The sequence below is a fragment of the Maniola jurtina genome, chromosome 6 (genome assembly GCF_905333055.1).
Source record: "Maniola jurtina chromosome 6, ilManJurt1.1, whole genome shotgun sequence".
Taxonomy (NCBI): Eukaryota; Metazoa; Arthropoda; class Insecta; order Lepidoptera; family Nymphalidae; genus Maniola; species Maniola jurtina.
In genome coordinates, this window is record NC_060034.1 from 9,966,003 (window position 1) to 9,993,040 (window position 27,038).

Here is a 27,038-nt window from a genome sequence, read left to right on the forward strand (position 1 = left end):
TGCATCATCACTTACCACTAGAAAAGATTAAAGTCACGGGCTAACTTGTATAAAAAAAGGCTAACATCCTCAAACCAAGCCCCGCCGCCTTGGCTACGACCATGATCAATATCGAGTGGGTTTCGGCTACGCATTGCCGCAAAAGGAAAATATTCTTTCTACTGGACATAACGTCAGTGTTCGGTTTCGCCAGCCAAGTGCGAGTCAGACTCACGCACCGAGGGTTCCGATTCGGGTATTTTTTTCGACATTTTACACGAGAAATCAAAAACTGTTATGCATTAAAAAAAATATGCATAAAAATAAATAAAAATCTGTTTTAGAATGAACAGGTAAAGCCCTTTCATATGATAACCCACTTGATATATGTAGTTATCTTACTTTGAAAATTGAAAATACTAATATTTGTTCATGAACACATGACAGACGGATAGAAGGACAGATGGACAGACGGACAGACGGAAAGACAGACAGACTGATAGACAACGAAGTGATCCTATAAGAGTTCTTTTTGCTTTTGAGTTACGGAACCCTAAAAATATTTAGTTTTATTTGCCCCGTATTTTATTTTCATAATTACCGGTTTCTCTATCCTGACATACGGGGTAACCAGTAAAATACGGGGCCTCTGGCAACCCTATTCGGAAAACACTGTCACATTCAAGTTAATGTCAAATATTTTGTTTTCAATTACAGAAAGCTGCATCAATCATTATTACAATATTTTCTTTGTTGTGATTGGCTGAATTTTTGAGTTTCAGCCAATAAACAGACTGTTTGCCAATTAAACGTCATAACAATATAAATGCCAGAAAGTTTAACCAAATAAAACAAACTTAATGAGAACCTAGTGAGAATGCAAACGGCACACAATTTATAATACATATTATGTTAGTCGTATATAATAGATATTATAGTAGTCGTTCACTTTGGTAATAGTCAGATTGTCATCAGTAAAATTGATATTGGTCGATGTATCGTAAATTATTGTTTCGGTGACAAATATTTTTATTATCTATTTATCTTTGAACAGAATGGAATAGAATGAAATGGAATGGAATACAATGATAAATTTTTATTCCTGTAAACTTTTAGGTAAACTTCAAAGTGTTTTTGGATGGTCAGAAAAATTTACCACTGGTTCGGAATGCCGTTCCTACGTTTTCTAGGGTTTCGTACCTCAAAATGAAAAACGGAACTCTTATAGGATCACTTTGTTGTCTATCTCTCTGTCTGTCGTGTGTGTCAAGAAAACCTCTAGGGTACTTCCCGTTGACTCAAAACCATGAAATTTGGCAGGTAACCTAACTGCGTAATTTTGGGTAGTTTTTTTAATCGATAAAGAAAGTTTGCGACATTGTTCAATAAAAAATTTGGATTCCAACTCCTCAATCCTGATGTTGCAGGGGACCTGACTACTAAAGCTAATGGGATTTAAAAAGTGTCGATTATTAATTGATATTGAAGGTATCTATACCAAGTAAACACTTTGTCGTTGACCTCAACCCTGATGCTGTAAGAAATTGCATTCCTAAATCCTGGTGATCCCTCGGGATTTGAAAAGGATAATCCGTTTAAATATTCTTACGTGATACAGAAACAAGTTGCATCCCGGGGACGGGCTATTACGGAGAGGCAACTTTTGTTCTGGGAAATGAAAGGATCGGGATTTTTAAAAACCTAAATCCACGCGAGCGAAGCTGCGGGCATTAGCTAGTTGTAAATATATTTAGAAGCTACTATAAGATAATAGATAAGGTACTTATTTCCTTATATTTTTATTGTATGGCAGCGCGCGGTTTTAAATTATAAATTGCACGTCTTGTCCTTTTCTGTAATACATTTTTTTCTCAATATCTACCGCTTTATCTCATAGCAAGAGTCCGTAAGACATAATACAGTGAAAATAGGCAAAATATACAATTTTTGCAGTTTCCACGTCAGTACCTGTCGAATTTTTCTAACAGTGTAAGCAGCAGAGCTGAGTTTACCATCAAGTGTTGATATGTGGGTGTTCCATAGAAGCTTTGCATCTAACATTATACCGAGAAACACGGGGTTCTCCTTTATTTTCAACATATGATTATTTATCAATGAATTTATGTCATTTAAGGTCCTGGTATTGGGCAGTGTGAATTCAACACACTTAGATTTCTTTGCATTTGGAAGTAAATTGTTAGCAATAAATCAGAGAGTGACCTGTGATATGGCATTACATATAGTATACATTGTCAAAAATTATAATATTGAAGCTGTGCGTATTGCGTGAGGAATTGCGTATTGGGTGAGGAATAGGTGCAACTTGCAGGGTTTGATGCATGCGCTATTGCCAGCAAACATGAGACATATTTTTTGTCTACAGGCAACGTCTGAGTAGGTAACGCATACGTCTAACGCAAGTTGAAATGTATTTAGTTAGACCTATCGACAAGTTTGGAGTCGGGTGCAGTCTAAATGTGGCCCGTGTGTTTAGACTGTCCGTTTCTGTCAGTTTCACGTGTCGTCCCCCGCACTTCACCACCCCGCTTGCACAAATCGAGACAGCACGAAATTTTCAAGATTTCTGGGTGTAATTTCTGGTTTTCGTAGTTCCCACATAATTATAACAATATAAAATATATAACGATAATTTTTTTACTACATAATATTCATTAAATTTTCTAGGTCTGTGGTTTTTCCAAATTTCATTAAATTGCTTCGTTGTCTAGAAAAACGAGCACAAAGTTGGGCCTTTTTTTAAAGAAAAATACAAATCTTTGAGCCCCTGTAATTTTAAAACTACATATTTTTAGAAAAATCTAAAACACCACAGACACAGATATTAGTTTCTAGACTATGTCTGCAAAATTTCATGGACTTTGGTTGCTTAATATTCAAATGAAATGGGAACTACGATTGTATGGAGTAAGTGACGGAGAGAGCTCTGTTAATTGTCTTGTACATGCTCCAATAACAGAAAATTCACGTAGATTCGCTTCACATGTAGGTACGACTGAAAGCAATGAAAACACTCGATTCTGGGTTTTAATATTTAACGAGAGCGTAAATATATTTTTTTCGTCTTTGTCACTTCGTTCATAGAATATTTATAGTTTGTATAGAAGATCACAAAGAAATTTCATTTTGGGCCAAACGCGCAAATAGTTCGACGTTCGAATTTCCCCTGTGTAAATGTTATTACAGTACGTGAGTGTTGCAGGTGAAACATTCCGCGTTATACGCTCGAGCTTGAATTGACGGCTCAACGTCTTCATGGAGATCCTTAGGAACAATCTGTGCTTACTAAAACATAGTAGTACTAGCTTTTGCCCCCCACTTCGTTCGCGACACATCTCTACATAAGGTAGTATAAAACAGTCGCTTCCCGCCGTGTGCCCCTCTAGAGCAGAGGTTCCTAAAGTAGTCCAGGCGGACCCCCAGGGTTCCACAGGAGACTCGACGGGGGTCTACGTAGGCGTGACAAAAAAATGGGGGTTCACAATTCGTAATCCGGGGTGAACAAAAATTTACCTGATTTCGATCGTGACGAACTAAAATGTTGGCTTGACTTCACCTATCAATGGTAGGCAGATAATATTTTTAGAAACTCAGCGATTGTTCCTTGTGCTGTGATAGATTTCAAAAAGTGAAGTTGGATAGACTTAACTTTTTTGATTAGCCAACTATACTTTTTTGACATCCACTCACATCATAAACAATTAATTAATTAACTCACATTTTTTTTCGAAACTGTTAATTCGTGTTTGGAACCCAGCCGCAACGCACCATCTAATTTTCACATATTTTGTCGAGTTTTGGGAATATGGTAGAAATGTAGCTCATAGGGTCCACCGGAACCAGCTAAATTTTGAAAGTTGTCAATGAGAAAAAAAAGTCTGGGAACCTCTACCTCCTCTACCTACTCTTGGTCTTTTAAACTACGCAACGTATTTTAATGCGGCTTTCATCAATAGATAGAGTGATTCAAGAGATAGGTTTATACGTATAGTTTAATACCTATTATTTTGTGTTAATTTGATAATTATTAATACAGGCAGCTGATGCTGCCTGTATCTATTTTGGCCTGTAACGGACTGCAGTGTTCGTGGCTACTTCGTCCAACCAAACAAATAAAATAACTTTATTACCAGAAGAATTACTTTTACCTAAATATACATTTTGCAAATTGCTTTTCAGAATATCAGACAACTGCGTCACCTGTGTCGTGGCTAGCTTCCGGGAAATTAAATTTATGAAGAAACTTTGTTAAGACTGATAGACAGATTTGGAAATTGAATATGAAAGTGTAATTTGATTGATATAATTTGTTTTATTTTTTATTGTAAGGGCATTTTTAACTTTTCATACCTAATATGTATCAAATTTATTAAAAAACCTAATAATAATAATTAATATAATACCTGAGGTATCGAGGCCAAGCCTTTCGATGAGTCTAACTGGGATTTAAGTATTCTAGGAATGTGTGAAAAACATCAGTAAGGGAGATAACAAGAAAAAGTAATACGTGTGTCGCTTTCTCTTCATTCTGGGTCTCGAGCCGGGGATTACCGCGCTCTTCGTGATTATGATTAAGCGCTGCCAGGTGAGAAAAAGTCAGAACGAAATTAAAATTATATTCCGCAAGCTCTCATTATGTTGCTAAAATATTTTCAAGGTAAAGGAATCGGCAAAATTACATACGGATTTTGAGGCAAAAATACTAATAATCCATACTTCCATATCCATACTTCATTTTATATTTTTTCGTATTATACTGAGTGCCAATGAGCTATTCAATTGAAGTATGAAGAATTAAAATAATATCTTATATATACCCACCTAGTGCTTACTAAGAAATTTTCCGTTGACGCATCCTTGATTAGAGATACTTACACATGTTCTTTCAGCACTTACGATAGATATAGTACTTTTTCAATAATCACTATGTACTAATTCACATGGTTTAGTCCTTTTCAAGGCCCACCCGTTCAACCGATTTTTATGAAAAGTCAGAGTTAGCTTACATCCCGGGGACTGACTTTGGCTACTTTTTATCCTGGAGATAATAACAACATAATAACAAATAAAAACAGAAACTCCCGACAAAAAATTTGTCAAAATCTATTAGTCGAATGTTTAATTATGTCGTATCCATTCATGGTATCGGCAAGTTTCTGATTTAGTAAGAGGGAAAGGGGTAAATTAGCCATGCTCTATTAAAATAAATTAGTATCTACTGTTCAACTTAATATTAAAAAAGGAATTTATAGTTTAAACATACTAAGGACAAATTATTACATACAGTAGAAAATATACTAATAATATAGGTAGATATATTGTACAAATATAGTACACTGATTATGCTAGGTACTTATAGTATTATCGCAGCCAGGTGGCTCTAATAGAGGTATTTGTCATCCACGTACACAGAAACGATTCCATTTATCAAAACGATATTTACAATTTCGTACATTACTGACTTTACTTTAACAATACCTATTAATTAATGAAGGTTGGATAGAAAAAATTGTTTTTGGAGAAACGTATGATATCATGAATTATAGTTTGCACTTCGCATTCTGTTGAAATCAAGGATAGCTATATACCACTATCCTGGGATGCAATAATTTTTTTTTTCATGTCATGTTATTTTTGAATAACAACCATGGAATTAGGAAGTAGGTACCTACCTATAGTTCGCGACAGGTCGACATGGCAATCGGGGTGGGGACGCACCACCTCATTGTTATATGCATGATACATACGCTTCTGCAAAAACAATTTTCTATCCAATCTTCATTAATTTTGTTTTTTTTTTAAAACTATTTTTGTGCTATCCATAGGTAGACACTACGTAACAAATAATGCAGTTTGCTAATGTCTACAAATTATATATATTATCTATATGTATAGTGGTACCTTTAAAGATGATTTTTATTTCTATTTTCTATAGCTAACGCAGATTTGAAAGTGTCTGAAATTTATTGTAATGGCTTTTGAATGGTAAACAACAGATGGAATATCACCTGAAATAGTGTGGGTCGTTTGGTTGGACGAAGTTTTTGTTCTGTGGCGGGGCACATAACGAGCACCTGCGATCTCATCTACATAATATGGACAAGTCGTTGAACTTGTGAGTCGTGGTTGCCGGACAGTTTGGGAGCTTTTTCGCTCTCTGAGTTTGTTCATATTGTCTAACATTTTGAAACCCTCATACTTCTTAGTTTAGACTGACTGTAAGTTTTCAGTAAAGCTGAAGACGTGTCTCTCAATTTTTTCGGATTTTCGAGGTACAAATACAACACATCCGAAGCTGGGGCGAGTCAGCTAGTAAACCTGAGCGAAAACAGAAGTGGTGATTGTATGAAAACTCTTTATTTTGGAATATCAAAAGAAAAAATCCTTCTAATATTGTATGTGTGTCTGTTGTGTCAGTCTGTTAGTTTTTCACGAATCTTTGGAAAACCTAAATCCATACTGAAGAAGTCATAGGCAATAGGCATGATCTATTTGCATCCCAGAAACGGATATAGGCTACTTTTATCGACTACCTACGTGGATTTGCCATCATTTGAATCATCTGTCTACGAATAGGTATATAAAAGGATAAACTGACTGACTAATGGTATATCAGTGTACAGCTCAAACTGATAGAATATATTTGGAAACCTAAGATTTTGTATGTAAGATTCTATAAAGCAGATCCAGAATAAGAAAAAAATTTCTAAACTTCCACCAGAATTAAACCGGAGCGTGTTAGCGGTTAAAAATTGAACTCAAAACTCAAAATTCTTACCAAAAAACTTTTCTATGGGAAATACCTAAAAGTCGAGTTGAATGGGCCAACAATACGTATAACAGAGTTAAACGGGACAATATTTTATGTCACCAAGAATTTTCACTAACGATATAAGAAAAACAAATGCATCAATAAACACGAATCAGAAAGTGTTCAAATATTTGCGGGTTGATTGTCCTTGTTTATAGAGTCGTTACTAAAAAAGTGTACTGAAACAAATGTTTACAGCTTCACGGCTTTTTATGTAAGGGGAAGAATAAAGTACAAGGAGTAAAATCTTTACTGTGCGTGTGACACAAGCTCGTATGTACGTTTTGTGTTAGAAAAAAAAAGATCCCGACGAATTGAGAACCTCCTCCTTTTTTGGAAGTCGGTTAACAAGCCTTTTGTGAAGCTAAAAAAATTAAAGAGTCGATTCCACAGCCAAAAGTTCTAGAATCCTGAGCTCAGACTTCAGGGGGCTGCTTTCGTTACTGACCAACCAAGATAAATAGAACCATTGAAAAGTTGATTTTTTAGGGTTCTGTACCTCAAAAGGAAAAAGGAACCCTTATAGGAACACTTCGTTGTCTATCAGTCTGCCTATGTCATTCTGTCAAGACCCGTCAAGAGAATCAAAACCTACAGGGTATTTTCACGGGAATCACAGGCAGCAATGTCTTATAGCACAAGTAAAGGGGAAAATCCGAAAACCCTGAATTTGTATCAAACGAAACGCAGATTCCTGAACTAAGAGTGGGATCGAAGCCAATTCTACGAACCCAACCACCTTGTACCTACCCAATGCAGAACTTAACCAGTGACTAAATATAACAATAATATTTTTTTTGTAGTACCTGCCCACCAGGCGAAGAGATTTAAATGATTTGGAATTTGGTGAAAAATACTTTTTTCTTTCCGGTATAAAATAGGCCGTTGCGGTTGCAATTAGGACGGGTGTAGACGACAGTAATTACTGGGGAGTCTTCGCGGTGGCGGTCGCGGTCTCTACCTACGCCCTACACGCTGACATTACGTGACTGCACTAATCACTAGGATTGACTAGTTACCGGAAAAATACACGTACAAGTACCTATTAAATCTTTACTATCATTATTATTATTATGAAGAGAAAAGACTTTTGTTGTCTATATACACTTCCTAGCCTATATAACGAATTTCAATCTTGAATTATTACCAAAATTAACGTATTTCAGATGGCAATACCGAAAGAAACTATAAAAGTTAGACAATTGATACTTGCTATTTATAATAAATTTGCTAAGGACACCTTATTTTGAAAATTTCAGCCTTATAGCGTTATCCGTACCGAAGCTATGACAGTTTGAAAATACGACGAAACGCAAAGGTAGGTAGTGCCCCGTCCTTTAGTTTGGCTCGTCTTGGCGTGGGCACTCCCGTATAGACGTCTCGCCCTCACGACTTATGTGAACATTACCATTCCGATCATGAAAGATTACAAATATACAAAAATAGATCACACCTTACACTTTCGAGTGTCACATTTTTCTAGAGATTGACCATTTTACACGTAGCATGCCCCTCAACAAGCGAATAGGAAACCACCTTAATTTAACAAAATATACTAAAACATAGTTACCAAAATCGTTTATTAATTTGATTTAATCGATCACAAATATTTATAATATAATTTAACAATTCTTAATTTTTTAGTTATCTCTTACTAATATCACACTTTTAAACTAAATAAAATATATAGTGTACCTATTGTGCCCTGTGCAATGTTATACCTAGTGAGAATCTGTTCGATGTATTTTATAAGGTACGTTATTTGATAATGAGCTTTGTCGAGACTGTTAAACTGTCTATCCATTTCATGTGGATACATACAATAAGAAAGTTTAGGAAAATACCTACTTGTTTTTAAACTTGATGGCTCATACTTACATTAGAATCTTATTCAGAGTTTTGTGCTCATACCCAACGTATCAAAATCTGGTGGTTAATAATAATTTTACAAAGTTATCGTGTTGATTAATTTTTATACACCCACAATATACACTACAATTTGCGATATAACATACATACCTATGTTAAACCTAAAACTGCGTTTTTGTGTTGCAAATTATTAATAAATAATAATATAATAATCAGGTAACTTCGTGTTTCTATAATATCAAATACATTTGTTTATTTATATTAACGGGATTAAGTTAATTTCTTGTTGTTTAAATTTCGTGAATATTCAATTGTTCAGAAAGAGTTTTCGAAATTTTTCATCTTTTTCCTAGTAAAATGTCTAATATTTTGGCATCTCTTATTTACCTAGGCAATGCAAACCTTGGGTTCTGGCCCCTTTTCCCTTTTCAGTTCAAGAAATTATAGAGTCAGGTAATGACTACAAGCTTATTATGTGATTTTTTGTGTTTCAAAAATAAGCCCAAAATCCTTAGAAAACAATTTAAAACCCTTCATAAGTTTAATTTTTTTAAATTTCGATAGTTTTTGTTTTAAGAATCTGTTAAATTGATTCCTTAGTTAGTTTGTCCAATAGGAGATTGGGCCTTTGAACCTTTGGGCCTTTAACCGAATAAGATCAGCTCTATCATCGGCATAGTTCAATATCATGATCATGCATCGCACAAATAGACTCTGGAGCTGCCAAGAACAATTTTCCGGAAGCGCACGCGCACAATTGGTAAACTTTCCTTCCCCACGTTTTTTTCTGTGGAACTTCAGTTACAGATGCTTCCTTGAGATTGTGGATTATAATATTCGAAGCGTGAAGTTTGATCTGTAATAAATAGATATGGTGTTCATTCATGTTGAAAATCAATAGTAGGCATTGATTTATTACTGTAAAACAATAGCAAAACTTACGGCTCCGACGTCCGATTTAAGCGTTATGTTGCTATGTGATGTTATGTCGATGCCACCTGCTCTACTTTCAAGAAATATGGACTGTGGTGCTCTCACGTCGAGCCGTCGTGTCAATGATTCCAATCTGAAAATATCCATATAAATATTTGGTCAAATCTTGCAATTTTAGGCCAGTTCTCGCTTACTATTGAGCTGAAATTTGTTACATAATATTGTATCTTTGATGTAATGCAATATGGTAGCATGGAGGTGGTCTCATAATTTAGGCGGGAGGTGCTATGGAAACTTCTAAACTTCCCAACATTACTCGATCGACGTGTCTGGGCTCGTTACATTTCTCTTGACAAATAGGTACTGTAGACCAAATGATGACCACGGTCTCATGATGAAGCTGGGATGTATCAAAGGAGGTCCTCAAGTACCTACATAAGTATTATAATTCCGTCATGTTTGGGCTCGTTAGATTTGTCTTGGCATATTCCGTTTAGCTTTAATATATGATTTAAATAAAAGTTTATTTAAAAAAGGTTTTTTTAAAATTAAGTATGTTATTTGATATGTAGAGAAGATTAAAAAATCCGTTAAAAAAATAAAAACACAAACAGTAAAGTTAGAGAATCTATTCGTATGAGTGAGAATGTTATTTCTTGTGCCCGTGTTAAAAGTGCAAAATAATATAACGATGGAATAACTGTGCATTTGGATTAGATGTAGATAACTACAACTGCGATCAAATAACAGAAATAACTTAATATTTAAAGAACGACCCAAAGCACGTCCTAATCACTAGGTAAATATGTTTCACGATGATAGAAGCAGATACTCCACCACACGTTTTATCAAGAATATACAAACAAATGACAAACAACCTTCAAATTATTTACACTGCTAATTGCACCTTTAGGTACCTAGTACCTACTTGATATCGCAGGTCTACAATAGGTACTTACTGCAAATCAGAGCCAGGCGGTGCACGGACTACTGGAGTTTGGAGAGCACTCTTTACCGTTAGTCCTCCTGCTCCGTCTAGAGTTAGGGCCTCTGCGGACACACGGACTTCTTCCCGAGACGCATAGAACACCTCACCTCCCTTTGCGTCCCTGACTTCAAACACTTGTCCACTGCACTCTATAATATCTCGCTCTGAAAAATTATAATTTGAAATATCCTTTATTCTGTCCTGAAAACCTAAATATACGTTATTGGTCAAATTCAAATTCAAATTCAAATTATTTTTATTCAATTAAACTTTTACAAGTGCTTTTGAATCGTCAAAATAATCTACCACTGGTTCGGAATGCTGTTCCTACCGAGAAGAACCAGCAAGAAACTCGGCGGTTGCTCTTTTTAAATGTACAATTCATATTGTGCACAGTATTACCAGTAACACAAAATATGATAAATATTATATTATTAGCTCTTTGCCCCTTCTTTGGTCATATAATATCGATTGATTTATGTTGTTGAACTAGATTTTTATATCGACAACGACAAAACTACATTTTGTAGTAAGTACTGTTCAGGGTAATAAGTATGAAATATGTTAAAGAAATGACCAGTTTGTAGTAAAACATATATACTCACTTATTACTAATTTAGCTAGGTTGACATGACCAGGCTCTGAAACGAGGACAGAGAAATTCCGGTGTGAATATAGGGTGATAGGTTGAGCCGCTTGCGACGAAATTGTCGAAGCAACTAGTTTGTCGACTACCCACACCTGCCCATCTAGATGAACGCCGTCTTTTATAATTGTTATTGGACCAATACCTCTCTGAAAAAGAGTACGTACGTACATTTAAATTGCTATCAAACAGGTAGCTTCAAGTTTCGGTACTTAAAATATTCTTACCGCCGTCAATCTTAATGTACTTATGATCCATAACGTCAAGGCAATATTCAAAAACACAAGCACCATTAGAAATACTATAATTCCATACAATAAGTTTCTTTTCCAGCCTCTAGACACCCATTCTGGTAGACAGCTGGATTTTGTTGCGTTTGATGTGTTTACCGCTGCAGGAGGAGGATCACCAGTTGGAGTGCAGCCCCATCCTCTGATACCTTCAGCTGTTGTGTCTTCTACTTTCATTTTAAGGTGTTCTCCGTTCTATTCTGTTAAAAATAATATGTTATGTTTAGTATTTTCGAGAGTGACCGACGACCGAAGCTCAGCGGGTTGAAGATGGGGGACGGAACTCCTCTTAACGGACAGCAGCCAATCACTCGCTATCGATATAATGCAATATTTTATAGATTCTAGCATACTAAAATCTATAAAATTATCTCTTAAATCTCTAGATAAAACTACATTTATAAAACTATCTAGCTATAACTCTATTTATAACTATCTAAATTAGAATCATAACGCTAGTTTTATCAGTATTAGTAGGCATAGGTATTGTGGTTTGATATACATAGAAATCGGTTTAGTTTTTCTTTAAAATCTATTATTCAAGCCACGAATGTCAGAACATTGTTCTTAAATTCTCATATAAATTGTAATACATATTGAACGCGATATGTTCAACCAGTGTACCGGGACAGGAGAATCTATTGAAAATCTAGGTCTTTTATTCTAGGTTGCTGGTATATGGTGTATACCTCAAATTGCAACTTATGTAAAACCGATAGCTCGAGGCCGGCGCCGGAAAAGCTGAACGCTTTGTGTCGCGAGACCAAATAATACGAAATGCAACTATTCGTTAAGTTCTTTACAAACATATAAAAATTGGGAATAGTACACAGAGTTCTTTCTTACCTATTTGCTTACCTATTATTTTATTTCCAGATTGTTGCAACGCTCACGCTATTATGATAATCCTCTCTCTACCTTATCCTAACCTTGGAAAACTCTATGTTTGAAACCAAACACAATTAACTATGAATTACTTGCTGATGCTCGTGAATTCATCCGCCTGGTTTAAAAAATCCCGTGGCAACTCTTTGATTTTTCGGGATAAAAAGTAGCCTATGTCATTTTTTAGGTCTTTTACTACGAGTATACTGAGCAAAAAATCACGTCAACTGTTGCTCCGTTGTCACATGATTGAAGGATAAACCAACAACTTATACCCTTCTACTTATATCTTTTTGATAAAACATACATATGAAGCAAAAAAAGTTAAACACGAAACGGAATAAAGTGCAGTGCGCTAATGAACACGGCGACAAGCGAATAGCGACTAATAAGTAGTTAGGGTAGACCAGAAACCTGGCTTTTTCGAGAACTCTTCCTTTTTTCTCCAAAGTGAATTGTGCTGTAAAAGAGCAACAAAAAGCAGCTAAGTAAATAAAGAAGAAGAGGAAGAAGAATAAAAGAACGTTCCACCACCATACACCACCAACGTTACACCATAAACGATGTTTTGGGGTTTTTTAAACACCAACTTGGAGTCGCCTAATCCGTGGTTTTAATAATGAAGCTTTTTAATAAGAAAGCTGTCTTTAATAATGAATCTGATTAACAAAGCCCATTGAAATCAAAAACCTACTCATAATCTATTTTTTTTTCTGAATTAAAAGGCAAAGCAGTAGCTTCTCGCTGAAATGCGTAAAGGTCCTACCTTGTTACCGCGAACTGACAATTAAATCATGACACGAATGAAAACCCTAATTCTAGAAGGTCTACAGCGCCCCAGGAAAATCTTAGGATAGTTATCAAAATATAAATCTATTACTACATTACTGCATTATTTTGGTTACTCTAAGTAGATACCTATTGAAAATTTAATGCCCTTTTCTGTTTTATAAGCGAAAGCTTACAGAATATATTTATTATAAACGTCAATACGTCGTCAAACATGTTTTTATTTTAATATATTTACATGCTCTACTTAAGTTATGTATTTTTTTTCTCTCGTCTGGCTTAATAAGTTATATTTGCATAAATAGAATGGAAAAAATTAAGTGCGAGTCGGACTCGAACACGAAGGGTTCCGTATCATCGTACAAGAAATAACATTTTTTATACATTATCATGGCGGCTATTTTGAAATTTGTATTATTTCTTGTTATAGCGGCAAAAGAAATACACATTCTGTAAAAAGTTCAACTCTCTACCTATTACGGTTCATGAGATACAGCCCGCTGACAGACATACAGCGGAGGCTTAGTAATAGGGTCCCGTTGGCACCCTTCTGGTACGGAACCCTAAAAAAATAATATGCGGAAGTTAACGAACAATGAACACCGCGGCAGCCGGCGAGTGAGGCGTAGTCGGTAATGAATACCTGTAAGGCTGTTACACGATCTTTTCGTAAATGCTTCTTAAATAGTCCCGAGTGCCGTTAATAATACTGTAGTACTGCAGAAAATTTCTCTTTACCGTTTAAAAGCACGATATTTTCTGGTAATGTTGTGTTTAATTGCAGTTAGGGGCGTTGTGAAACTTAAAACAATACAACAGAAAATTTTGCATTCTCCTGTAAGATGTGAAAAGTAAAGTGCTGATAGAAATATTACTATTAAGTTTAGATAAACTAAAAAGGTTCACTTTTTACGCAAACGTTTTATTTTAGGCTACACCGCAATATTTTCCAATATGGAGTCATAAATAATAATGCAATACGTATTGAGTGGACAGCATGGCAATAGGTACAGTGTCCAATCTATTCTGACCACGATCTGCACTTGCGAAACCTGCTCACTGATGCTTTTTTCATTTCAGCCAGTTATTTTACCTGACAGCTGTTTTTGAAAGTAATTTTCTATTTTCATGCAATCAGTGGTCTGATACAGATTAATAATCAAAAAGTGTACAATGGTACCTATTTTGAATTTTTAAATTTTATTTTGAAAAATTGCTTTGAGTTTGGATTTCTAAAAAGACTTTCATTGCCCTGAAATCTGATTGGTCATAGCTTTGAAACTTACCAGATGTAGGTAACACTAAACGTGCACTAAACCAATTGTAATAAAGTAGGTAGGCATACCGGAGTTTTTTTTTTTATATGTAAAAATGTACTGTATCTACTACTTATAAACATCAAAGTAGGTACAAAAAACGGTCTTCTTTGTACGGGCGAAGTTCTTTCAAAGAATCCTTTAATATTTTAAAATTGACGTGTGTGTATCGTATGTATATCGTATGTATACCTATGTTACCTAGATGCATATAAGCTGCGAGGTCTGTCACTGCCTTTGTCGTTGGCGCTTTTCACGGCAGTACAATGGCCGGCACTTCAAAAGTGAATATATCCATAGGCAGATGTCGTTGATCCCATAAAACCGATAAGTCCAAACATTACCTTTTAAGCTACTCGTATGTTATTCTGTATATCAGAATTGGTAATAAGAGTCAATTATACGATCTTAAAAACAAAAATATCGTTTGTTTGTTTACATTTAAGGCAGCCCTAACGTCACAGAAACGTGGATACAATCAAGTGCACATTCAAAGGACTTTGACCTAATTAGAGTGAGAACCGAATTTAGCGCGCTGTGAATTGAGTTATAGCGGCGATAGGCTTTTGTTAACGTTGCAGACGGCTGCACCGGGCGAGTGATGTGACTGAGACTAGATAAATTCATAGGTGCTAGAAGCAACACTCGAAATATCTAGCGCGAGCGAGGTAAGGCGGGCGTGCTCTAGAATATAATATCAGGCGGTAGAGTGGCCCGTGCGATTCCCGTGCGGGGTGCCCGCAGCCGTTGGTCCTCGTAAAAAACGATATAGTGCGAAAATAGAACAGAACGGATATCGCTGTGCTTTCCACCTAAATAAAATACCGATGCTCGCTGCATTCCCGCCTTTTGCGAGCTACGGTTTTGTTTTATGAATTTCCGCGCCCCGATCGATCTGACGCCGCTGTTTAAAAATAAAGTGACTCCAAGCCGCATTAATAGTCCAAACGAAAGTAGGTAAATTGGCTGTGTCCTATTTTCATTCAAAAAAATCGAATAAGCTTCACAATTTGCTATGTTTTTTCTGGAGAAGTAAGCCGGAATTCACTTTGATCGGGTAATCACTTTGTCGGAACGAAAGTTGCAACAATTTTTTTTCTTCTGACACTTGTTTTAATAATATTTAACTCCATTAGATCAATGTTCACTGTCCACTTTAAAACACAACATCGTATTCCGTCGAATTATTTTAATATGAGGTTTTCGTTTATGTAGTGTGACGTAGTGAACCACGCGCTTCCAGGTTTATAACGGGATTGGAAGCATCGTGCGCCAGCGACGCTGCTGCCGAACCCGCTACGTTTCGAAGCGCTACATTTTTAATCAGGCGCCTGTCTCGCGCGGGACATAACTCGGATATGCTCCAGATACAGTACAGCTGAGTCCCACTTTATTATGAATTCCAGTTAACAGCATCATTAACTGGCACCTCCGCGTAATTTCGTTAAAAATGTATGCGTCGTGGCCATGTCGCAAGGTATCAGTTTGAACAATCAACTCGATTAGTTTTGGGAAACTTATGCGCATTGAATAGGGGTAAGGGTTGGAATTATGTTGAGCTTTAACCGTGTGTTGAAAAATACTGTATTTTCACGGAATAATATTAAATTATTCATGATTTAAGGTTCTAGACTTAAGGCCCATTTGCACAAGGATTGTTAAACTGATTTAATTAAATTTTGTAATGTTGTCACTTTTTGGCAAGAGCATAAAGAGATACCAAAAAGTGACAGCGTGACAGCATGAAAAATTTAACAGGCATAAATCAGAAGTGATATTGTGCAAGTGGGCCTTAGGGTCGATTCACATTTACATTCACAGCGAATCGAAACGAAATTCTATATTCATATCGTGTATTTGTGCCTAATGAATAATCTCGAATGATCTTAATTAAACAGGTACATAATAGCTAATTAACAAAGATCCTTCTGCTTATGAGTTGACCTAATGTTTTACATTTTTACTAGGTGCACCTTTTAAAACCGCGGCGTTTCGTAGATATTGTAGACAATTTTCACCTGATACTTTTAGAAATCTTAAAACAAAACGAAAACGAACCATTTCGCCTCTGTTTGTATATCACTGTCATTGTTGACCTAGCTGTCAGACGCTTAAATTAGATTTAACCTTTGCCGAACTTAGACACGTTTTCATCCAAATGTTTATATTAGGTAGGCTTATTTGTTAAACAAAAAGCTACGTTCCAGGTCGTATAATTAATTTCTTGAAGGTATCCGATTGTATTTAATGTGATGATTAAGTTGATAAAGTCATATTGAAATAATTGATTGATTTGATTTAATAAATTGTTTATTATATTAATTTTTTTACGAAAAATATCATATTAATTTATTATAAGGTTTACCATTTTATAAGTTGACAAGTGTAAATTAAAAATTTATAACACCCCCGACAAGTGAAGATTACAGTAACTAGAATAGAGCTGATAACTTTCAAACGGCTGAACCGATTTTCTTGGATTATAGCTAAGAACACTCTCGATCGGCTGCCACCTTTCAAACAAAAAAAAAACTAAATTAAAATCGGTTCATTAGTTTAGGAGCTACGGTGCCACAGACAGATACACAGATACACACGTTAAACTTATAGCACCCCTCTTTTTGGGTCGGGGGTTAAAAAGTTTCGTTTGGATTTGACTATACGTCGTGTTTTCTTAACAGAGTTGCTGTGTATCCATTGAAATCTTAATTAAGTCGGTAACTAGTTTTATATAATTTAGTAGGTAGTTGACAGCACAAACGAACTAATATCACCGCTACACAGGATAGCTCTTGCGTCGTCTTTATGAATGAATAATGCGGTTATTTCGGGTTTGTACGTTACACCAGAATATTTTGCATATATCAATTTATTATACGTTGAAAAGCTTTTGCTCTCTTTATAAATATTAAAAGCACTGTGATTTATTGGCAATAAATTTTAAAAGACTAATTTGAAAAGTGCACTCAACTTAGATAAAAACCGTGCTAGGTTTTCAACTTTCAGGAACAATACACTCAAGTGATGACATGCCATAGGCTGTTTGGATAAGTCGCCTTACAGCGATTTTTTTTTATCTAACCGTAGGTAAAGATCGAACTGCCGTTTTAGGGTTCCGTAGATAAACCTATTACTAATCCCCCGGCATCCGTACGTCAGTCGGTCCGTCTGTCTATCCATCTGTCGGTCAGCGGGCTGTATCTCATGAACAATAGTTAGTGTTGAAATTTTTCTAATTGAAAAAAAATCTATTTCCGCTATAACTACAAATAATAAAAATTTCACAATGGCTGACATGCCAATTTTTATTTTTGACGATTTGGTTGCTATCAAGGGACCTGTTTTTTAGAGATTATCCAGTCCGGGATCTGTCTTAATATGTGTAAATTAAATATTTATAACACCCCCGATAAGTGAAGGTTACAGCAACTAGAAAAGAGCTGATAACTTTCAAACAGCTGAACCGATTTTCTTAGATTATAGATAGCTAAGAACACTCTCGATCAAGCCACCTTTCAAACAAAAAAAAAAAGAAATTAAAATCGGTTCATTAGTTTAGGAGTTACAATGCCACAGATACACACATCAAACTTATAACACCCCTCTTTTTGGGTCGGGGGTTAAAAAAGAGGTTTATATCATTTCAGTCATATCCCATACCAACATAACGTATTATTAAACTTTATATCGGTTAATGAATATCAAGTAGAATTAAACTTCATAAACTTTTTCTTTGCAAAAATTTCCCCTTTAAATTGTAGATGGAAAGTATGAATTAAATTATAATTACTTAATTATGATGCGAAGTGTTTGGGACAAACCAATTCAATTAAAAAGAAAAAAAAAATAGGTGAAAAAGCAAAAGTGTTTTTAGTTCTAACTCATTTCCTTTCAAAGCAGAAAACCTTGAAACAGATTTGATAAAACAGTGTTCGCATCTTTTGCTAGTTCATGAACATCAATGAAATCATATTGGATGTGACGGAATGTTTCCATGGAAGTTTTTATTGAGCTGATGAGTGTGAGCCTCGAGGGATACGAGGCCACTTTAGATAGATAGGGACGTCGTTGTGGAGAGATCGATCTCTTCAGTGGTGTTTATTGAACTTACTTGACGCTGAGCTTTAGACCAAGGTTTTTTAAAACCTATAACCTGGTAACAACTGATTTTATTCAAATAACCAGTTGACCAGCCCCGGTTTTGCCCGAGTGGGCTTACTTACTAGCTGACGCCCGCGACTTCGCCCGCGTGGATATAAGTTTTATGAAAATCCCGTGGGAATCCATTGATTTTCCGGGGTAAAAATTAGCCTATGTGTTAATCCTGGGTATAATCTATTTCCGTTCTATATTTCAGCCAAATCCGTCCAGAAGTTTTTGCGTGAAAGAGTAACAAACATACACACATAGGGGACGATGGGGGAATTGCGGACGCTGAAGGGAAATTACGTATAAAACCCATACTATTTTAAATAATCAATCAGTCTTTATTAATTATAAAACTTTAGTTATTCAAGTACAAAATTAACATTAACTATCCTAGGAGATCAATCAACGACTACAAATTTTGATTGAAATACAAAACCTTGTCTGTCCGAAATTACCCGTAGCCCTTGGGGCAAATACGGACGTGTGTTTCTTGAATTTTTTTTCTTGAATTCTTGAATTTTATTAAAAGTTGACTTTATGCCTTTTTTGAAACAGCCCTTTTTCACTTTATCAAGAAGTGTAGACTTCGGAATTCTGTAATCTCTTCCGCCTGATGAAAAGTTATATGTTCATCCTTTATTTCTTGTACGGCTTTTTGCAAGGTTGTGATGGTGTTGTACGTTCGTTCTTTTTTTCTGATATACTTTCGAGGCATCTGAAAATGAGTAGTAAATTGGTTTAGTTTTTGACAAATTATCTAGTCAGGGGTAATTACGGACGTCCGTATTCACCCCAACGAGCTTGTCCGCAATTAACCCAACCAGATCCAAAAAAAAAGTTGGCAATAATTTGTAGATAACAAAATTTCTCATCGAAAGTTATTTGTGTAATCTATTCTATATGAACGAGGCAATCGATAGAAAATGTAGCTTTTTATTGTCACTTATTTTACAGACATAACACTCAAAATAGTAAACACTACAAATTAGATCAAAACTCACAAAAACGTTTGAGTTTATTTACCTTAAAAATGGTGCACAGCCTTCCGTCGCGAATGTTTCCCTGGCACTAAAGATGGCGGAAAGTAACTAGTGATCGTGGCGGATGGGCACGGGGGAAAGGGATTGAGTAGATATCTGTTAGTCCGTATTTACCCCGTGTCCGCAATTCCCCCATCGTCCCCTACACACAAACTTTCGCCTTTATAATATTATGTGATAAATATGAAGAGTTATTTAAATAAGAATACATAATATACTAAAAACCTTTCCCGCTGAAATGTTTTTAATGATAATGCAACCCGTATTGAATTGCACTGAGAAAAGAGTGTGAGAGATAGAGATATATACGAAAAACTTAAAAAGAAGTTAACAAGACAGAAAATAATAACTATTCAATATTATAACGCTGATGAATATATCGGCAAATAGAGTATCACCAATTAAAATTTTGAAAATACCAGGATAAAATCGTGTAGGTGTGACGAAAATTTACTTTTCTTAATGGAAATAAAAGGGGCTCTTTTGGATACGATTCGACGTGATTACAGGCAAGTGCTCGGGTGTGATTCTCGTTTAATTCAGGCACTGTTGCCACCCGATCCTGTTTTAGGAAACAATCCCCCTGATCCCTGCGTGATGCTGCATAATGTGCCGTGGCCCCAGACTTGCCACTAAACCTATCATTTTAAGAAAAATCTGTTCGCAGAGAAAATATTTCTCTTCTTTTAAAATATCTTGGAAATGTGATAAAATCTTCCATACTTAGTTTTCAACAATTTACCTAGGTAGGTATAGCAACTCGACGATGCCTACGACTTCGTTCGCGTAGATTTCAGTTTCCATATAATATCTCCAGCATATTTTCAGCTTTTTAGCTATTTCTGTAAAAAGATGATGACTGCAACGTTGACTTAGAAGTTTTAAAAATCCGTGGAAACTTTGATTTTCTGGAATAAAAGTAGCCTAGGTCCGTTTCCGAGCTGCAATTTTTGTACCTAGTCAAAATCGGTTACACGGATGGGCTTATTCGGATACAGACCGACAAATATACCGACGATAGATAAACTTTATGGGTTAACCGTTAAATATAATTACTACCTACGAGGGTGTGTGTATACTTTATAATACGAGTATAAGTAAATGAATCTGAAGACTTATTTTTTTTACGATGACAAGATGACGTGACGATGTAATCGAAAGACGCACGGTAATAGATAGATAGATTGAAAATTTTATTGCACACAAAACATGAAATAATCAAGATGAAAAACTGAAACTAAAAACTAAAAACTATTGTATGCAAAGAACTTCAGTGCGCTTTAATGTGATAGGCTACTAAGGAACGATATTCGGCTCTGAATTTTAGTTCTAGTCGTGGGTGGTTTGGTACCTTAGTGGATATTATCTGCCCCGTTTGCATTTTGAAGAAGAGATATGGTTTAGATAATATTTACTGGTGCAGAAATCTTTTCGTATCTTAAGTCAAAGATAAAAGGTGTGATTTTATAAAAATACGACAGTTTAAATAGCTGAAATTCTTTTATGATGTAATAATACAAAGTGAACGAGAACAAAACCGCAGAAATGGTGCGTCCCAAGCTAAAGTTTCCCATCATACCTGCGTCACTTTAAAATTGAAAAACTTTCGCAATGCCTTTCTTATGGAAATACGAGTAGTTCGCGTTTGCGTTTGAGTGAGTTGTCATTGTGAGGATTCAGTGCGGTAATAATAGTTTGGTCTGCACTTACAGAAAATAACTAAAAAAGCTTTTGGATTTATTTCTGAGCACTGCACTGATGTAATAAAATAAAACCGGTCAAGTGCGAGTCGGACTCGCACAAAAAGGGTTCCATGCCACCGTACAAGATTATGTTATGCATTTTTTTTAAATTTTAATGTCGGCCATTTTGAAATTTTTCTTATTTGTTATCTAAATACATATTCAGTGGAAATTTCAACTCTGTATCTACGATTCATGACATACAGCCCGCTGACTGAGACACGGACGAACTGCGGGGCGTCGTTGGTGCGTTCGGTACGGAACACTAAAATCTAATACGATATTATTACCTTATTTGGGATATCATACATACCTACTCGGTATCGGGATTTTTTTTAAATATAATTTTATTTTTATTTTGTTAGGTTAAGAATTTTGTTGTATTGTTATATTTAATTAGATTATAATAGGGCTGACATGTACATATAAAAGGTATAAAAGCCCTTAAATTAAAAAAAAATATATAATTTTAAATGGGATTCGCCTTTATTTAGAACATAACTACCAACGTACCTATAGTACACGACAGGTCGAGATGGCAATCGGAGTGAGGACACCCGCACAACCCCCACGCTAACCCGCTGCGGGATAGCGCGGATGACGTGCGGGTGTACGGGGCGTCCCCGTACCTCATACCCCGATTGCCATCTTGACTTGTCGCGTACTATACCTTACTATTAAACTGCTGGTCTAGAAACATGTACGAAAGTTCTCTCTATTACCTACAACTTCCCGCGAGGAAAGATTTTTAAAAATTTCAACGGGATCTTTAAAACATCTTAATCTAACTACGCGGACGATGTCGCGTTAGATGTCGTGTGAAGTTATATTTGAACTTTAAACAGCTCTCCTAAAATTAACACATATTTAGTTCGTGCAATATAACAGCTAATATTATGGCAGCAAGTAAAATATATCCCTATAGGTACCTACTCCAAATTGTATTGTATTATTCACAAAAACGGTGGTTATAAACTTGAATACGAATGCAATTGTCGAGTTGCGTATTTTTAGGACAGCAAAATGCAAGCGGCGGGATAGGCGGTGTAAATCCGCATGAAATATTGATACAGTTTCGTGTAAACGTGTAACAAATGCGGTAATTTAAGCCACCTGCCGGCCGCGGTGCCGTGACTCCGCTATGCACCAATTTTTGAGTTCACCTTATGTTGCTGTTATCAATATATCAATTTTATTTTACGTAATGTTACGAGTACGAACTGTAGCCGGTGTAAATGAGTGTAAGTTTTGCGTGAAAACTTGAAACTGACGATAGTACTCAATGTCAATAATAAGTTAACCTTAGACTGTGTTACATAGTCTACTAGATATTAATTTTACAGTTAAATTTTACAACGGAAGTTACGATTACCATTAAAGCGGAAACACAATGATTATATTCGAGTGTTTTCTGTATTTATTCACGTGAGATTATTTACAGTAGCATTTACGGAGGCATGCTACTCCCGCGTGTTGATTTAGGACTACACCCAATGGGTGTTAAACGCGTGTTTCATTTCTTTCTCATTTATGCGAGTATTTCTAGAGCTCTTACAAACGTTATTTGATTTACGCTCATTTAAAGCTAATTAATTGTGTGAACAGGGAAACTAGTATAAAATGTTTTTATAAAGGTTTTATTTTACCCACAATATCAACGCATAATCTTTCGGGGTTTATTAAGTTGGCAATTATTCTGTCTGGAGGGTCATGGTAAAAAATTGGGACACGAAGTTTACATATCTACTTGGTTGTACTTTGGTACTCGGTTGTGGCAGCGCCATGGATACGGCGCAACACAAACTGGCAAAGTGCGCAGCATGGGCTGAGTCGCGAGAGACGCTCGTGGCGGCAGTGAGGCAAGACATCTCAGCGGGCAGAGATAGGTTTTGGAAAGCGGTAGAGTCCTTCTGCGAGGACTTCGGGCGTAGGCGTTTCGCCCACGACTGCCGCCTACGCCTTTGAAAAGGGCTTTCGGGCGATAGACACGGGGAGTCTGTCGTCCGAAAAGAAACCAGTCCTTGAGTCAGAAAAAGTCGAGAGAGAGAAAAAAAACAAAGTTCAATAAAAATTAGTTCAGAAAGTATAATAGAAATATCGCTTCAAAACAAAATAAGTTATCATATATACTTAGTTTTATAAAATTGGGAACTTTAGATGCAATATATTTTTAAACCTGATTTGCAATAAATATTGCAAGTCAACATACCTAATGTACCTACGCCATAAATATCTAGAATAAAAATTAAACACGAAATTATCGTTCAGAAAAATTTAAAAAGTAACGTTACCTCTAGTTTATATTCTTGAAAGGATTTTCATATCTACTCAGTAACATTACCCCAACCGGGCGGAGTTGGCAGAAAAGAGTCCAGTAGTAATGGTGCAATCATCTAATGAATGCTTCCGGGCAGATAAGCTTCGATTAAATGGTCTCTTTATTGCTAAAGGAAGGCGCGCCCCTTTATGTTCGCATTGAGATATCAGTTAGATAAACCGATATAGATCGAGCAAATACGTTATGCACAAATTAAAATAACTAGCTGTACCTTACCTACGTAAAATATTTCTAACAGCTTTTGTCTAAGCAATATTAAATACTTAGTAGTAGGTAAAAAGGTGTGGGGAAATACCTATTGCACTTTGTTCTAATTGTATTTATTCAAGCGTAACTCGTTACAAATAAAAATGTATTAAAACGGATAACTTGGTAATATATTATGAATACAATGTTTACGACTTATAACTGTGTCAAAAATCAAAATATCAATTACACTAATAAATTACTTCCGTTATAAGACGCTGGTAGATCTCGAGATAAGTGTTCTACGTACGTAGGTAACACTCCGCAATTTATTGCCTGCATATCCTTTCAGCGGGTAGATAATGACCGCAGTAAAACGTTTAAGCACGGAATAACTGCTGGTGGAAGCCGTTATTACAATATTATGAATGGCTTGCCTCGCGGCGGCGTTTCGCGCTCCTCGCCCTTTTGTAGCCTCTTTGTATAGCCTACTCTGTAAAACCTTCCAATTACTGAATTACGGCTACAGTTTTATGCTAGGCGATAGTTATGTGTATTAGAGAAGTGTGTAATAACTTGTATAGATCATAGGATATTGTGAATTTATACTATAAAAGTATGAAGTAGATGCTGTGATGATTTTAAAATCTATGAAATAGAAGAGAAGCCTTCAGCATAAAATATTATGAACGAATGAATGATTTATTTATTTAATAAAATGCAAGTACAATATTACATTTAAATAATGAAATTAAAAAAAAAACAAGAATAAAATAAAACCCGAAACTTCAATAGTTTGAATTTGAAAATCACAATATCTACCAACCAACCAACCAACTAAATCTACAAGTAGAAAGAAAAAAAATCTTTTTTAAGAGAAGTAACAATAGCGCGCTCCCCAGCGCTTTCCATACAACCGTAGTTTGTTTCTCATTTGAATACTAACCAATCCATCACAATTAAATTTTGGAGACACGTTCTAAAAAGAAATATCTCGATCACGACTATCCCATTATATGCGTGCCGTGAGGTGATTCCAGTGCCCATCTTCCATCACACTTCACATCACACTTCACACTTCATCAAAGAGTTCCCACGGGATTTTTGAAAAACCTACATCCACGCGAACGAAGTCGCGGGCATCAGCTAGTCTCCTGTCAAACTGTTAGTCAACAAAGCTACTGGGTCCAAATTCCAATGCCCTGCTATCAAAAAGGTCCAATGCCCAACCCCCTGTCCCGACCTCCATCACCAGAGACGCTCAATGATACCATAATATTGCCATCTTTTGCACACGTGTCTGCAAAATTTCAACTCAACCGGATCATTAGAAGTACCTAGTCGAAAAATCTGCTAGAAATATACGAACAAGTCAAAATAATACAAGACGTTTATTATAAAATCAATCAAAAGTGCGCAAATAATTGTAGACTGTAAATATACTTATTAATTATTAGTTATTGTGTACTATAAATGATTAAAGGAGAAAAACGTAATTACGCACACGGTAACTATGTTGCAAGCATTTGCAAGTGAGCGTTAAGTAGGTAAGGTAAGAAAAAATATACAAAGAATATACATACCACAGCATATATTACAGAAGGTGCAGGGGTCGGCCGGCTCCCTCGCAGGAGGATGCGAACAGGCTTTGCTTCAGGCGGCGCGAGTAATTAGCGACGCTTTCCTTCCGTTCTCGCTGGCTCGCAGTCACTGCGCTCACCCTAGCAGCTAGTGCCTACAGCTGCGCCTCCTTTGCCTCGTTATAATATGACATCGTTACGCTTAGGTATAGCAAAATATTATCACGCTGTTTTCAGCGAAACAAAAGATTTTTTTACAAAGGAACCTCATTACGAAAACGTGCTCATTAACCCCTCAACGAATTTTGACAAAGAAATAAAAACGAATGTGTGCAATAATATAAATCGCACTGAAGATCTTTAAATAAATTAGATTATTATGCAACAAAGAATGTTCCAGAGTAAAAGACGGTACAATTTAGTCAAGAATGCTTCTTATAGGGCAGCAATTCCATTTAATTTAAAAACGCTGCTGGTGTTCATATTCAAATCGTCATCGCACTTTAAATTCCTCATAATCCGTCCAATTCTGAACCGTCGAGCAGCGCACGGGTCGCTGTAATCAAGACGGCTTCAACTGGATTTCATCCCCTACACTGGCTTGGAAGTCTCTAGCTACAGTAAATTTCTCAAAGATAAAAGCAGATTACATTTTTCGCTTTAGCGCTTATTATTTTTATAATTTAATGTCGATAAAAATACATTGAATTCTTTCTTGTCGTATAGCTTGGTCTTTTGAATTGCAAGTTAAATTCAGCACAACTCGACATGATGTGTGAATGTGTTGCGCATTTAAAAAAAACTCATTACAGGCGGGAACTGCGGCGCGGACGAGTGGCGTCTTTGAAGGCCTGCGCCGCTACTGCGGTATTATTCCAGATTATACCGGCTTCCATACAAATGAAATCTCGCTTAAACCACTGCAATTTCGGAACGAGAAAATAAGGCTCAAAAGTTGTTTTACTGCACTCGCACTTTCAGGAAAGTCTTTTCAAATTGAGAGTTGGTAAGCTAGGCGCCTTTACGTCGAATATTAATAGACTTAAACCATTGATTTAAATTTTTAAATACCTTATATATTCAGATTATAACAGATTAAAATTATAGAGTTAAAACGTGTTTAAAACTGAATTTGCAAATACCTTCTTGCGAAAATTTGCTCTACTCTCTATAACAAACTTAGGGAGTTGCTCTACAACAATATTATGTGTTACAATATGCCAAATGTTCTTAAAATTTTAATAATAATAAATAATTACGAGTACCTAGGTATAGTAATTTTATTTTACAAATAAAGTCGAAAATTTCTCGTGCAGAAATTTTACCTAATTGGAGAATCGTAAACTATTTACCTATTTAATATGAGCTATTTAAAGAGTGAAATTATACCTATTAAATCCCGTCGAAGTTAACTTGAGACTAATACGTTAGTACATAATAGTTCAACAACTTGAGACATGAGCGAAATGAGATTTTAAA

At 35.8% G+C, this 27,038-nt stretch overlaps 1 protein-coding gene across 8 annotated transcripts; it reads right to left on the minus strand.

The window, feature by feature from the left end:
* Nucleotides 1-9,254: 9,254 nt before the first annotated feature.
* LOC123866309 (delta-sarcoglycan-like) lies at nt 9,255-25,642 on the minus strand. Of its 8 annotated transcripts, XM_045907780.1 has the most exons (7): nt 15,532-15,855; nt 12,393-12,563; nt 11,472-11,734; nt 11,204-11,393; nt 10,570-10,762; nt 9,620-9,743; nt 9,255-9,533 (listed from the first exon to the last, which is right to left on the minus strand). In XM_045907780.1, exons 3-7 carry the CDS (start codon nt 11,709-11,711, stop codon nt 9,345-9,347), a joined length of 936 nt encoding a protein of 311 aa, XP_045763736.1. In that variant the 5' UTR covers nt 11,712-11,734; nt 12,393-12,563; nt 15,532-15,855; the 3' UTR covers nt 9,255-9,344. The 8 variants fall into 8 exon arrangements, with proteins under 8 accessions (XP_045763736.1, XP_045763739.1, XP_045763738.1 ...); XM_045907783.1 differs by lacking the exons at nt 12,393-12,563; nt 15,532-15,855 and adding an exon at nt 25,563-25,642; XM_045907782.1 differs by lacking the exon at nt 12,393-12,563 and having other exon boundaries at nt 15,613-15,856.
* Between the last annotated feature and the right edge of the window lie 1,396 nt (nt 25,643-27,038).